Genomic DNA, 13,546 nt, shown 5'->3' with positions numbered 1-13,546 from the left:
AGATTTCTTGACGTTTTAACTAATCTAGTAGGGTTTGAATTTGCCGTTATGCCCGTCTTTAGTCCAGTGATCGACATGCAGACAGCCGTGGATGCCTTTGAGCTGCACATTAATCAAACCAACGCCGTTTGCTTTGCTCCGGCTTGCCCTGTCCTGGTCGTCAAGGTCACATCAAAAGGGACTGACTCGAGCTCTCTTGGTGCTATTATGGGTCTATCGCGCGATTTTCCCTCAAACTGCCGGCCTCGGACCCATTGGGCACTCATTGATATACGAAAAGACGATCCAACAACGTCAAGTTACTATGTACCTGGTCGTGATGCCTTCCTTTACGCCGCGTCTAACCCCCCTTGCCTGGCTTACAACCAGACGCCTATTAATAAAATTGCCACTACAAGGACGAGCCCACCATCCATGCGCACCTCGGAAAATACTACTCGTAGTAGCTGCTGCTATGTACAGTAAGAGGTAGGTGGTGTGCAGATAACATAATCGCATTGATCTGATACATGTCCAAGTCACTTAGCAACTGCCCAAACGGGTCGATGCCCGCTCGCCCAACGTGCCTTATCTCGAGCAAAATAGCGGCCGTGGCCTCGGGAATTTTTGCATTGGACAACACATAACTCTATCTATGAAGCATGATTTTTGTAGATGCAAGACGCCGCCCTTTAGATAGATGATAGATGTGGTTCTTTTGTTTTTTTGGTGCCTTCGATATCAGATTCCGGGACGTTATTATAGCGGCCGAGCTGCAGCATGTGGTTAGGCTGGCGCAAGTGAGAGGGCCGCCTCTCCCCGAGACTGAAACAAAGCGACAACCTGTACGGAGAAAGGGTAGAGAATAGGCGTCAGGAATTGCAACAGGGAATTTTTGAATATGCAGTTCTATTCCGGCTATTCTACGCCACCAGGCTGTATGTAAGGTTGTTTTGTTTACGACCGTTGTTGATATCTGGGCTAAATTCTACGTCCGAGCTATGAGAGCTGCCTTGCCGCTAATAGTACATACAGCCCACCCCCTTTTTTTTAGGAATACATGTACCTAACAACCCTATTCCAGAGCCTATCGTGAAATGATTTCTGCAAAGGAACCACGTGTGGAATCACAGGACGAGGGGCGTTTTGCTTACAAACTGGGCCTACCCACACTTTCATGTAAAACAAAATAGATTTCAATTAAAGACCTATCTAGATTGACGTGTACTACACTGAAGTTTGAGCTCTGATAAACAGCATGAGCCTTATTGGCTATGAGCTTACACACGAGGGAGCGCGTACTTTTCGTACAGGTCATATGACCGATTATACCGTATATGATGAAAGATAGAAGACAGTGCGTGAGCACCCACGTAATAGCAACACATCGATTCGATACACGGTCACAACCAGACAGTGAGCGAAGAAGAAGAAGAAAAGCCCGTAAAGAAAATCGACAGGCTTGAATGTCCCCCCCTTCTAGGAATTTCTCGCGCCCAGGCCTCGGGAAAGTTTCCGGAGTGACCCCCATCTAGACTATTACGTGGTTTTCGCACACTTTTGTAAGTAGAACGTAAGCAAGATTACTATTTCGTTACGGACATCCGCGGGTTTATCCCAGAAAGGGTTGTTTGCTTGCGTCTAGAACACAGTATCGGCGAGATTGTCTGGCAATACATACGGTGTGCATCAAATACTACCGCCGTCCAAGCTGTTTTTGTTTTGAGAGCCTAGGTAAATGTGACTGGCGGCTTTTTGCGAAGCTCTAGTCTAGGTCCTTTTGTTACGTACGAAATAACAGGGCTGTGATGTAACCCCCCCAGCGTAGCTCCAAACGAAGGGACAGCCTGCGTTGGTAGCTTCGAGAGCTCCTTTTCGCCCATGAGAAAGGAAAGATGAAGGGGAAAAGACACGGAAAATGGACAAGATTATTTTTATGCTTAAAACTTTGTAAATTTCGCGATTTGATAATCCAAAAAAAACTACAGTGGCCTCACATCTCGAGGCGGTAAGTGAATTAAAGATGAAAAAAGAAACGCCCTCTCCAGATGACATGACCCTTGAATCGTCGTCCCACAGTGCATACATGTACAAGTTAATAGTTTCCTCATTACGTTATCCTCCCTCCTTCATTTTCTTTTTCTTTCATCGTCAAACTTATTTCGTAATCTCGTCCTTCTTGGCGTCCTTAACCTGCTCCCAGAACTTCTCACCGGCCTCCTTGTCGTCGGCAAAGAGGTGGTCCAGGACAAGTCGCTGAGGAGTCTCGCCCATCCACTGGAAGAGGGAGAAGTCGCGGAACTCGTCGGCGCGGAAGATCTCGAGCATCTCAACGGGCTCGTCGCCAATGTTCTGGACAAAGTGGCCCATGTTGCGGGGGACGATGCCGACGTCACCGGCGACGTAGTCAAAGGTACGGGCGGTACCCTCGGAGGCGAAGATGGTGACACGGGCGCGGCCGCTGATGAAGAAGGACCACTCGTCGGCGTTGGGGTGCCAGTGCATCTCGCGGATCGCGCCGGGCTCGATGACGGCGTGGGCAGCAGCCACGGTCTTGGAGATGGGGAAGTTCTTGGAGTCAGTGATGCGCACCTCACCACCGGACGTCTTCTTGGGCTCCTGGTCCAGCATCTTGTGGGTGAACTGGTAGTTGGACTTCTTGACGTTCTTGCCCTTGGGCGCCTCGTCCTCGATGGAGCCGGGCACAGAGCCCTGGAAGATGTACTTCTCGCCGGCGGGGAGGTGGTCGAAGAGCTCAGGAGCGAGGTGGAAGTTTTCGGCGATGACGGACTTGGGGGTGTGAGCTGCATGAAACCCGCCGTTAGTATATACATCATACATGCAAAAAGCAGGAGTAGTAGCCGTAGCCAGTAGCAAGAATGGTGACATACCAAGCCAGTCAGACAGGATAAAGGTCGACTCCTCGGAAAAGTTGCCGTCATCGAAAATGATGAGGAACTCGGTTCCGTTCTCACCGAGACCCTGCAGAGAGTGAGGCACGCCGCTGGGGAAGTACCACAGGTCACCCTTCTTCAGGTCGTCGATGAAGTTGCCGCCCTCGTAGTCGAGAGCAGTGACGCGCACCTCGCCGTCCAGCACGTAGGCCCACTCGGCCTCCTTGTGCCAGTGAAGCTCACGGATGACGCCCTTGTCGAGTCTCATGTTGACCCCGGCGAGCTCGACACTGGTGGGGAGCTCACGGATAGTCGTCTGTCGGGTCCAGCCTCCTTCCTACAGTTCCGGTGTCAGCAGGGGGTCAATCGGGGGGCCGCCCGGGTTTCAGGCAATTCGCAGCGGGTTTCTCTCATTCTTTCTTACCTCAATTCGCACGTGAGAATCAGTAAAACTCCATCGCATGTTGGCAATGTTGCCGTGATCAGTGCTGGGTGGGCGGATCATGTCGGGGCTCTGACGCGATCGGTCGCGGTTGTAAGGTCCCAGAACCGAGGCTCCGAATCCGTTTCGCCATGGCTTGGGGTCCAGCTTCTTGCCAACGGCATCGACGTAGTTGTCCTCGGCATCGCGGTGGCCGGGAGTGTAGGGCTTGCTGTTTTCACCGTACTTGGAGGGCAGATCCATGCCATTGAGCAGTCGCTGGCGCGGGCTGTCGAGATGAGGCAGAGCAGCTGTGAAGCTGGCTCCGGCAAGGAGCAATTGGGCTGCGGAGAGCTTCATTTTTGCTGGCAAGAGTTACCTAGGTTACAGGGAGCTTCAGTCGGTGCGGCAGCTTCAATGCGGTTGTACAGGTCAAGGTGAATGTGAAGCTTGTCGGGCGGGCAGGATGATTTATAAAGCAGGCCACAAGCTTCTCTCGTACGACAATTCATGCCTCCGCTGCGTCTGCGGCACGTCACGTCTGTACATTCGGTGTACAAGGCTGGCCCTCCTTATCCTCGCGTTGCATGGGGGGCCGCCGTCGCAAAACCTTGGTATAAGCTTTGTACTCGTACTGGATTCTCCAGGTCGCGGTATCGCCTCACCAAACCCACTGGTGATGATTGTGCGGAGCGGGACTTGACGGTACTCCTTGATAGCCCGGTACCTGGATATGCCGCCTGCTGCCACCACAACCGGAAGTACCTCGACTGCCCCCCGATACCGCCAGGAGCCGCAGGGGGCCGACAGCCTTGACCGATTCCGAACCAAGTCCGTCCTTAGCAGTCTAATTGCAGCTGCGATCAAGGCGAAAGTCGGCGTCAGATCTGACATCCGCCAATGGGAAGCTCGGATTTGCGCGATGAAAAAGTTGCTGTTCCTGGGCATTCGGCGGCAGAAAAATAGACTCCGGGGGTCTGCAGCAGGAGAATTATTGGGGACTAGCTGAGACTCGCAGGGGGTTCCGTTTTGCGGCAGGCCAAGCTTCGGTTTTAGCTCCTTTTAGCTCATTGCGCAATTGCTGGTAACTGAGTTCTGCATGTGCATGTGCTAATCTGAGTCAAAAGTGTTTGCGGCAACACGATAGCCCGACGATTATCTGATTATTGCCCCTGCCGAATATCATTGATAGGCGTGGCGGCCCCTCGACTCGAACTGGCGAGGCTTCAACGAACGGGACTTTGACTCTCATTATTCTTGTCATTCATTCATTCCTTCTCGTCAACACTTTGACATTTGATTGACGCCCTACAATGACCACCTACGGCACCACCAACGGCTCTGCAGCCGCGCCCAACGGCGCCTCTGGCGATGAGGAACAGCCGCTCCTGCGCAACGGCCACTCCAAGCCGCGGTCCGTCGTCTCCCGCTTTCGCAAGCAAATGACGGCCGAGGTGTCGCGATCGTGGGCTGATGTGGTGCTTCTGCTCTGCTACGTCGTCACGGGGCTGCTGGACAGCGCGTCGACGCAGGTCTGGGGCGCGTTTGTGTCGATGCAAACAGGTTGGTCAAGCCTCTTGGATGAATGAGGAATCTCATCGCGTGCCTTGTTGTAAATGGAGATGATGAAGACTCAAAGACTGGAACTCAAAGACTGAGAACCCGAAAATGCTAACCATCTCATGTCAAACTCATAGGAAACACCGTCTATGTTGGACTGGGCCTGGCCTCACTCATCTACCCCCCTACGAATGCCCGTCTCTACAAGTCCGGCATCTCACTCTTCTGCTTCTGCATCGGATCATTCCTCTTCGCCCGCTTCCACCGTTACTTTTCGCCCAAGAGGAGATGGGTGCTCTGCGTGTCCTTTGCCGCCCAGACGCTCTTCATCGTCGCCGCCGCCCTCATCGTCACCCTCACGACTCCCTCTGAGGACAAGGACCACGTCGGCTGGACGGTCCTGGCGCCTCTTGCGCTCGTCGCCTTCCAGAGCTGTGGTCAGGCTGTGACGAGCCGGGCTCTCAAGTACAACGCCTTGACCAGCGTCGTCCTGACCAGCATCTACTGCGATCTCTTCTCGGACCAGGATCTCTTTGCCTTCCAGAACGCCGAGAGGAACCGCCGTGCGGCTGCGCCTACGCTTCTGCTCGTCGGCGCTGTTCTGGGCGGAATCTTCTCGCACAGCTCCCTTGGCATTGCTGGCGCATTGTGGACTGCCGCCGTGCTCAAGGCCATCATGGTTATTACTTGGTTTTTCTGGCCGGCGGAGCCTTCAGACGATGAGGAGTAGACAGCGCCGTCATTATTTGTTGGACAAGATAGAGCGTTGAAAGAATAAAGCATCCGTTATGAAGCATTGCACATTTACAGTCACATTTACAATCATACTCACAGTCACAGTCACCGCAGCAGCAACATTGATGACATGCAGGAAGCTTTGACACGGATGTATGTTTCACTCTGAGACATCTCAGATTCCCGACGTCTCGTCTCGGGTGGCAATTGAACACCAACCACTCCCGCCCTTGATGAAGATTTTTTTTCCCGCAATAAGCGACGCTTCACTAGCACGCACGCACATCATCGGAGATGAAGTCCAGTCATTGTTCCCCTCTGCAACTTTGCTAGTTTTCGCGTTGCGGGCATCGCGGCTTCGCCCGCTCGGGTTTCATTTCAAGGCGCCGAGCTACTTTAAAATGGCCCACATAATTCGCCGCCAAGACGATCCCGCCAAAAGGAAGAGGCAGCTCCCGAGACATTTGTGACGCAGAGCGACCGACAAGAGCTGTGCAGATGCCGGCCGGCGGAAGTCGGGGATGGAGTCTTTCTGTCTGTTACTTTGTAGGATGAATGTGAGGATGTATGTGCTTGGCAGTGAATGAGTGCATGTGTGTTGGTGAATGAGGAGATGAGAGAATGACACATCTGCAAGAAGATGAATAGAAGTGTGCACACCATCAACTTAGACATACATTTTCGTATCAATTTAGTGTTTATTGATATAATTTTGTCATTATTAGCTCGCCTATTGGATTTGTTCTGCAGAAAGGCCTGTTAACCTCACTGCTGGTGATGATTTGATGATATCTGATCCCAATGCCAAGATCTTACCCGGAACTGTATTTTGAAAGCCGCCAAACTGATCAACGATAGAACAATGTTGATTTGGCATCCTGGAAAAGGTGTATCTAAAATTGAATTACGAAGTATATCATAGAATGTGATCGATAAAAGGGTTGGAATATCATGAGGCCTCATTTCTAACAGTCTCCTCTGATTCATAACTTTGCTCTCGAATAATAGCCAACGATAGAAGCAAGCGTAATGAGTATCACTCCAATCACCGAGACATAGGCCCAGGTGTAAATTCATGTACATGTAGTTATCTCCATAGATCAGACAGCTCTGCTGGTAAAATCGTTGTAAGTCGGTACTTATACTGCTCCCGTGAGTTGTTCCGTATAGGGTATCTCTTCCCTCCTGCAGCAAGCCGTCAGATTATACGAGATGTGCTTGGCAAGACAAAATAAACAAATAACATTGGAAATTAGCCTATCTGATGCTGATCCGGGGTCAGCGTTGCATTGGCGAGCTCCGTCCGATTGCCGATATTGTTGTTTTACCCGCCCCCATCTCCATTGTCCCTTTATAACCTCAAGTATGTATTCTCAAGCGGAGGTCAGAAAAGGCGAGACCGTAAAATAGGTAGATAAGTACAAACATTTTGCAATATAAGCACTGAATAAACTCAGTAAGTAGTATTTCTATAGGGGAACGCCTATCCAGCCAGCACCCGAATTTTACTATATACCTAAGTATAATAGCAATTACCAGAGAAATATATATAGTAGCAGCTATTAAAGAAATGTAAATATAGTAGTAAATATTAGCAAAGATATAGCTATATCAGCAGATACATAAAAACAGGCATACAATTTAAGGCGCGGGTGTTCGAAATCTTCCCTCTCTCGGTATTTCTGTCCTCTGTTTCGTATTATACCGCAATCCTCACCAACATCACCACAAGTACATAAACGCCCAACAACCCCCATTCAACCCTTTCCCACTTCGCTCTCTTCTTCCCAGAATCCAGTGCCTTCAATCACCTCGAGTCCAGCCAGCCATCTGCCTCTTTTTGTCATTGGCCCGCCAAACTCTTCGTCCCTCTCCAAAGCCCGCGATGTGACGCTACGCTGCCAGCGCGTCCACGAGACGCAAGAGCAGGGATTTATGAGAGCTGAGAGAACCTGGAGATCCTCAAAAAATCTCCACCACAGCTTTCAAACGGCCAATCTTCATTCGCCCGGCTATCACCACGTCCCTGTTTCGGCAGTTGAACCATGGGGTTCGCTTGGCATAAACACGCCGTCTTAGACGAAAGGATTGAATAGAGACGCTTGGATCTCCCCGCATTCCTACCGCGGGCGGTGGTGCGACATTGAAGATTTTCAAAAACGTCGTCGCTGCAACTTCTTTTTTGTTTTAGGAATCATCTTTTTATAAAGATTCTTGGGCTTGAGGGAGACAGATTGAGGCGCGTGAGCACAGTCAATTGGCTGTAATTGAGTATACCGTTGCTATCATTCTTGGAACCATTTACAAACAACGACTTGCTGTTCTGCAAATATCGGTGACAAGCACGTATCCAAGATGGATGCAAAGCTAGAAGAAGCGACAGCTTCGCAGCAAATAGACGTTGATGTCGCCGTCCTCAAAGATGTGAGAAAAACCCATCCCTTCATCCCCCCTACCATACGACATGATCATATAAGTCAACTGACAATCCCTCTCCAAGGAACTCCCACCAACCCAGCAGGGCCCCATCACAGAGGCAGAAAAGAAACTTCTCTGGAAACAAGACACTCGCATCATCCCCATCTCCGCCGGCATCTACTTCCTCTGCTTCCTCGACCGCTCCAACATCGGCAACGCAAAGGTCCTCAATGTGTCGACCAACGACGACCTGCAACACACCGCCAACATGAGCAACAAGCAGTTCAACGTCGCTCTCATGGTCTTTCTCGTCGCGTATGCCGTCTTTGAGGTCCCCAGTAACATCTTGCTCAAGAAGCTGCGTCCGAGCCGATGGCTGGCGTTTCTGATGTTTTGCTGGGGCGCCATTACCATGTGTATGGGTGCTACGAATAGCTTTGCGAGTGTGACGGCTGTGAGATTCTTGCTCGGAGTGTTTGAGGCGGGTTTGTTTCCGGGACTGGTGTATTACTTGACGTTTTGGTATAAGCACGATGAGCGGAGTGTGCGGTAAATTGTCCGAGTTTTTACATATGTACTTTGGGAATGCCTTGCTGATATACACCTTTGATAGAGTTGCTTTTATTCTCGCCTCCGCGACACTCGCTGGAGCTGTAAGTTTGACGGAAGTTATCTCATCCATACCGTACACTGACGTTATTCGCAGTTTGGTGGAGCCATCGCCTATGGCATCGGACACATGAACCAAGCACAAGGCCTCGCCGGCTGGCGCTGGCTCTTCATCATCGAGGGCATTCCTTCTTGTTTATCCGCGTTTCTCGTCTTCTTCTTCTTGCCCGACTACCCAGAAAGTGCCACCTGGCTGTCCGAGCCGGAAAAGGATCTCGCTGTTCAGCGTCTCTTTTACGAGGGCAGCAAAGGCCATCATCCTAGCATGACTTGGCAGGATGCTAAAGCCACGCTCACTGACTGGCGTCTGTATGCTCATTATCTCATTTATTTTGCTGTCAGCCCGCCGTTTGCCAGCCTAAGTCTCTTTTCGCCGTCCATCACAAGTGGTCTTGGATATGTCGACCTGAAGGCGCAGCTCATGACTGTGCCTCCTTGGGCTGTTGCCTACGGTAAGTCTTCTTCCAAGACAGGGTTCTGTGACGGTAGAATAAGTTTTATGTGCTAATGGCTCAACAGTTTGTCAAGTACTCGTCGCAATCTCAGCAGACCACTTCAACGCCCGTGGACTACACGCCGCGGGTGCTGCCATGGTTGGCGCCATCGGATTCATAATCTCTGCCGCTCTACCAGCAACCTCGTACAAGTCTCGCTACGGAGGCCTCATCCTCGCTACCGCAGGCTCATTTGCCAGCATCCCACCCATGCTGGGCTGGCTGACCTCGAATGTCGTCAGCACCGCCTCCACGGGGCTGGCAATTGCCATTAACGTGAGCATTGGTGGAGGGCTTGGGCAGATCCCGGGTGTGTGGATTTACAAGGCGGATGAGGCAAAAAGGGGCTATCCTACGGGCCACTGGACAAATGCAGGCTTTCTGCTGCTCGTTGTGATTGTGTGTCTTGCGCTGAGAGTGTTTTATGGGCGTAAGAATAAGGCTTTGATCGCTCATGGAGAGAGAGAAGGCGTGTCTGTTAGACTCTATAAGCTCTGAGTTGACAAATTCATGTTACTACATGGATATCCGCAATAATGGTCGACGTGGGTTACTTGGGTGGAACGTGTAGTTGCGAGTTGTAAGAGGAAATAATACAATCTGCTTGTCAATCCCCTATACCTGTGATGACTTCCTATGTATCTGTTTTTGGGTGAGGGTATATCAACTCAAAAAAAACCTTTGCCAAATCATTCAACACGTTTGTTTCCAGTTTGTCTTGTAACATCTCCTCAAAATCTTCCCGCACTAACATTCTGACGAACAGCTCGACTGTCTCGCCTTCTGTAAGGTTAAGCATTTCACATCCTCCAATTTCCAAATCGAATTGACTCACAACCGCCATTCCGTAGATTGTTGCGAGTGTTTCGATGGCTTCAATCCCTGTGTTTTATCAGAATGCTAGCAGGCTCTGGAATGTCATGATCAAAATCTTACCGCAGTCTCGGATACTACCTATAGATAGCTCAGCCTGGAATGTAACTTGCTTCAAATTAAAGGGAACATACTGTGGAAGGCAAGGGCCTGAATCATCATAAAATTCTCGGCGCCACTCTCATCTATTGTGAATTTCCATGATAGGTTATAACCTGGCTTCTTCTTCAACTTAATGTCATTGCCAACGGCGACTTTCATCAAGAAATTCAACTTGCTAGGTTTAATGATGTCTCGCGCTGTTAACAACCATTAGAAGGTATTCATATTGAACGAAAGCAATGTCCACTTGCCTCTGGCGATTGCATCTTCGGGTCCATCATCGTTGACGTTCAGCGGTTGGGCGTGCTCCTCGATTCGCGGGCCACTTGGGTCTCGTGATTCCATGGCTCTCCAGTATTTTGTGTACAACCAGAAACGATGAGACGGAAGCCGAGTATATGCGTCCATGAGGAGCTTACGATTTCTTACCCGCAAGGCTTCGTCCAGCCCACGCGACCATACATCAATCTTAATCCGCAATTCCATCATCAAGTAAACCTGCCTCATATCTTTTGTAATGGTTTGCTTCGATCCACCTGGAATTCTCATCAGTAAAGATAGAAATGAGCTTGAAAATTGAATCACCTAGACTGTTGTAAATCTGCATGAATTCGCTTGGGTTATCATCTGGAATGCAGTCTAGGAGTTCAGGAAACAACTCAAATAATCCCTTTTCCATTAATTGACGTTTGGTGTCATTTCTCATCTTTGCAACATCGATTTCTTCCCAAGTAGGTTCCTTGTCGGAGCCCAATTGTTTCAGCACTGCCGCCAGCTTCAGCAAATAGAGACGTCGCCTGTCACCCGGAAGAGAAGTAACACGCTTTCCGACCCAACCAGGCTCCGTGAGATACCACTCAAGAGTTTGGCGAAAAGACTCCTTGGATCGGAATATCACGCTAGTGCAGGAGCTCGCATTATCCAAGAACACACAGTGGATCTTGTTGACATGGTGTGTCTCGATAGGGAAAAAGCTGAAGAAAAATTTGTGATGACGCTGCAGAGAAAAGTTTTCATCTTGGAACTGTAAAACACCGTTTGTTTTATGGCTATAATTGTTGTCGGGTATCGCGATTGGAAGATCGGCTAGGGTGGAATTGACATCGCTTCCGTGGAACCTCTCTACTACCAGAGACCATAGCATCTCTTTCTCAGCCTTGGCTCCGGGGAGAGAATCTTCCTCTGGCGATGGAAGTAAGAAGCTCCGAAGCACAATCATTAGTTTCGGAGATATGGGAGCAAATTCGTGGAAGTTCGTCCAAGCCCCTACTTTAGACTCTCCAGTCTCCAGGCTGACGGAGCATTGAAAGACCCCTTCGGAAACATGGTAGCAGTTGTCGGTAAGAAGGAATTCATCTTGAGCATTAGAAGGGGTGCATATGGCCATGAAAAAGGACTGGCAATGCATAATGGCCCACTTCGCATCGTCCGGATACATGCGTTCTGGGAGTTCTGATATCCAGTTCAACTCATCATCCATATCCAGCTCGATGATGGTTTTGATGTTATCGAACCATACGTCGATAGGTCTTTCAAACCCTTTCTTCTGCATGTATTCAAGCATCCTCTCTCTATCGTTGGCGTCATAATCCGATGCGGTCTCGTGGTTATAACGCCCGTAGAAAGCTGGTCCTCGGTATTTCATGAGGAAAAGAAACTTTCTGACAAGATTCCTTTCGTCTCGTGTAATCCAGATGCCTCGATGGCCTTCGTCGAAAGCTTTCGTAATTTTTCGAAAGATTCTGCTGGTCCTTGACTCGACATCGCCGAACATCCTCTCTACATGCTGCTGCTCTGCACATGGTTTGTTCGTATCCCGATACATGTCCGTCTTGCCAAGTATTCTCTTTACTGGTATCTCTATGACTTCTGGCATTTCAGAAGACAAATCCACGCGGTTGACGGTAGGATCGGTATTGCGCTTTCTCCTTCGAGCTCTACGGTTGGTAGAGGTAGTCGAGCCATTTTTAGTAGGGTTACATGCATCGACAAAATTCTTTAGAAGAAATTGTGGAACAAAGTGATGGTATTGCGACGACGCGTTCTCCGGCATCTTGATGCTCAAATCTTGTTGAGTTGACGCACTGTCTTGTGTTGACGACGTATTGGGCATGTTGGGCATCATCGTGAAGTGGCATGTCAAGATCTCCGAATTTTTTCAGAATAGGCAGCGACAAATGATATCTACATGCATACATCTCTGGAATCGCGCACCGTCAATTATTCCGACTGCACCTATCATGTATCATGCAATGCGACGAATCAACTGGATATATACGGCTGAACTCGAGAACGCGGTACGTATCTACGTCCATGTATGCATGGGGTACAGGTGTACGCACGACGTAAGTAAGTGCATGAATGGCTTCTTGATGTCTATTTCAAAGGGCAAGAACAAGCCCATATAGTATGAATTTGTTACCTAAGGATTTAATGGGTTGCTTCCATAACCTACCAAGCGGTGGACAGAAAAACTGAGACCGAGAAGATTTCGAACACCCACGAGTTGAATCATACACCTACAAAGGGAACAGCTGCTAAATCTACGAATACATTTCCCTACTAACTGCTACTATATCTAGGTATATTTCTCTAGTAACTGCTACTATGTTTATATAAAAAACAAATCGGGTGCTGGCTGAATACTGTAGGCGTTCCGCTACAAAAACACTACCTGATGAGTTAATTAGGTGCTCAATTTACTAAATATAGATGTATGTACCTATTCAATTACTGGTCTCGCTTTTTCTTACCTTCGCTTGCCTACCTATCGTGTTATTCAGGACATGGAGCGATGGATGTATTGCATCGTGTCCACCCGATCAGAGCACTCGTGCGTGTTACTCTTTCATACATACATGCCCTTATTCTCACAGCTGCTGTATTCGAGCCATGATTGCTATAATACACTCGACTTCGATATATGTATCGTGCTTAAACTGGTGGTGGTTAAGAATCTCTATGCTTGTCTGCCTGCTTACTACGGCCGACTTGTGTATATCTTGACGAGTCCATCGGATGCTACTAATAGAGGAGGGCTTGTAAGAGCCGCAGCCAATCATCAACTGCAGTATCTCAGATGCCATATATCGATTCTAGCTTCAGTGATTATAAATGGCCCGCCACCGGCCCATATGCTCCGGTGCCAGATGCATGTCGCAGCGCACCATCCATTGACAGTAAGTTCAATCACTGGCATCGAGGCTTGGAGCCGGGAACATGTCCCGCCTACCCGCCTCGACCCCCTCGGAATGATGCTTCTTGTAGATCCCCTGTGGCAAATGATAGCATCGACTTACTTCCCGGAGAGATTCTGGCCAACTATGGGCTTAACTTTCAACATCAAACAGCATGTCTCACCTTTACCTTGTGTACATGCTCAGACAAATCACACTATATCT

General features: G+C 49.3%; 4 protein-coding genes across 4 annotated transcripts; 2 read left to right on the top strand and 2 right to left on the bottom strand.

Moving 5' to 3' along the window:
* Positions 1 to 2,136: 2,136 nt before the first annotated feature.
* Positions 2,137 to 3,654, bottom strand: T069G_03248 (cupin domain-containing protein; the record flags this gene model as incomplete). The annotated part of the gene is made up of 3 exons (XM_056170458.1): positions 2,137 to 2,783; positions 2,871 to 3,210; positions 3,298 to 3,654. The coding sequence occupies 3 exons, from the start codon at positions 3,652 to 3,654 to the stop codon at positions 2,137 to 2,139; spliced, it is 1,344 nt and encodes a 447-aa protein (XP_056031350.1).
* Positions 3,655 to 4,607: 953 nt separating this feature from the next.
* Positions 4,608 to 5,584, top strand: T069G_03247 (uncharacterized protein; the record flags this gene model as incomplete). Its single annotated transcript, XM_056170457.1, has 2 exons — positions 4,608 to 4,857; positions 4,992 to 5,584. 2 exons carry the CDS (start codon positions 4,608 to 4,610, stop codon positions 5,582 to 5,584), a joined length of 843 nt encoding a protein of 280 aa, XP_056031349.1.
* Positions 5,585 to 7,944: 2,360 nt separating this feature from the next.
* Positions 7,945 to 9,668, top strand: T069G_03246 (major facilitator superfamily domain-containing protein; the record flags this gene model as incomplete). Its single annotated transcript, XM_056170456.1, has 5 exons — positions 7,945 to 8,013; positions 8,090 to 8,556; positions 8,621 to 8,660; positions 8,714 to 9,128; positions 9,196 to 9,668. The coding sequence occupies 5 exons, from the start codon at positions 7,945 to 7,947 to the stop codon at positions 9,666 to 9,668; spliced, it is 1,464 nt and encodes a 487-aa protein (XP_056031348.1).
* Positions 9,669 to 9,804: 136 nt separating this feature from the next.
* T069G_03245 (uncharacterized protein) lies at positions 9,805 to 12,270 on the bottom strand (the record flags this gene model as incomplete). The annotated part of the gene is made up of 5 exons (XM_056170455.1): positions 9,805 to 10,052; positions 10,107 to 10,124; positions 10,178 to 10,342; positions 10,397 to 10,681; positions 10,731 to 12,270. The coding sequence occupies 5 exons, from the start codon at positions 12,268 to 12,270 to the stop codon at positions 9,805 to 9,807; spliced, it is 2,256 nt and encodes a 751-aa protein (XP_056031347.1).
* Positions 12,271 to 13,546: the final 1,276 nt, after the last annotated feature.

The sequence above is a fragment of the Trichoderma breve genome, chromosome 2, assembly GCF_028502605.1.
Source record: "Trichoderma breve strain T069 chromosome 2, whole genome shotgun sequence".
NCBI classification, from domain to species: Eukaryota; Fungi; Ascomycota; class Sordariomycetes; order Hypocreales; family Hypocreaceae; genus Trichoderma; species Trichoderma breve.
Note: the sequence above shows the minus strand (reverse complement) of the source record. Positions and strands in the feature narration are given on the sequence as shown.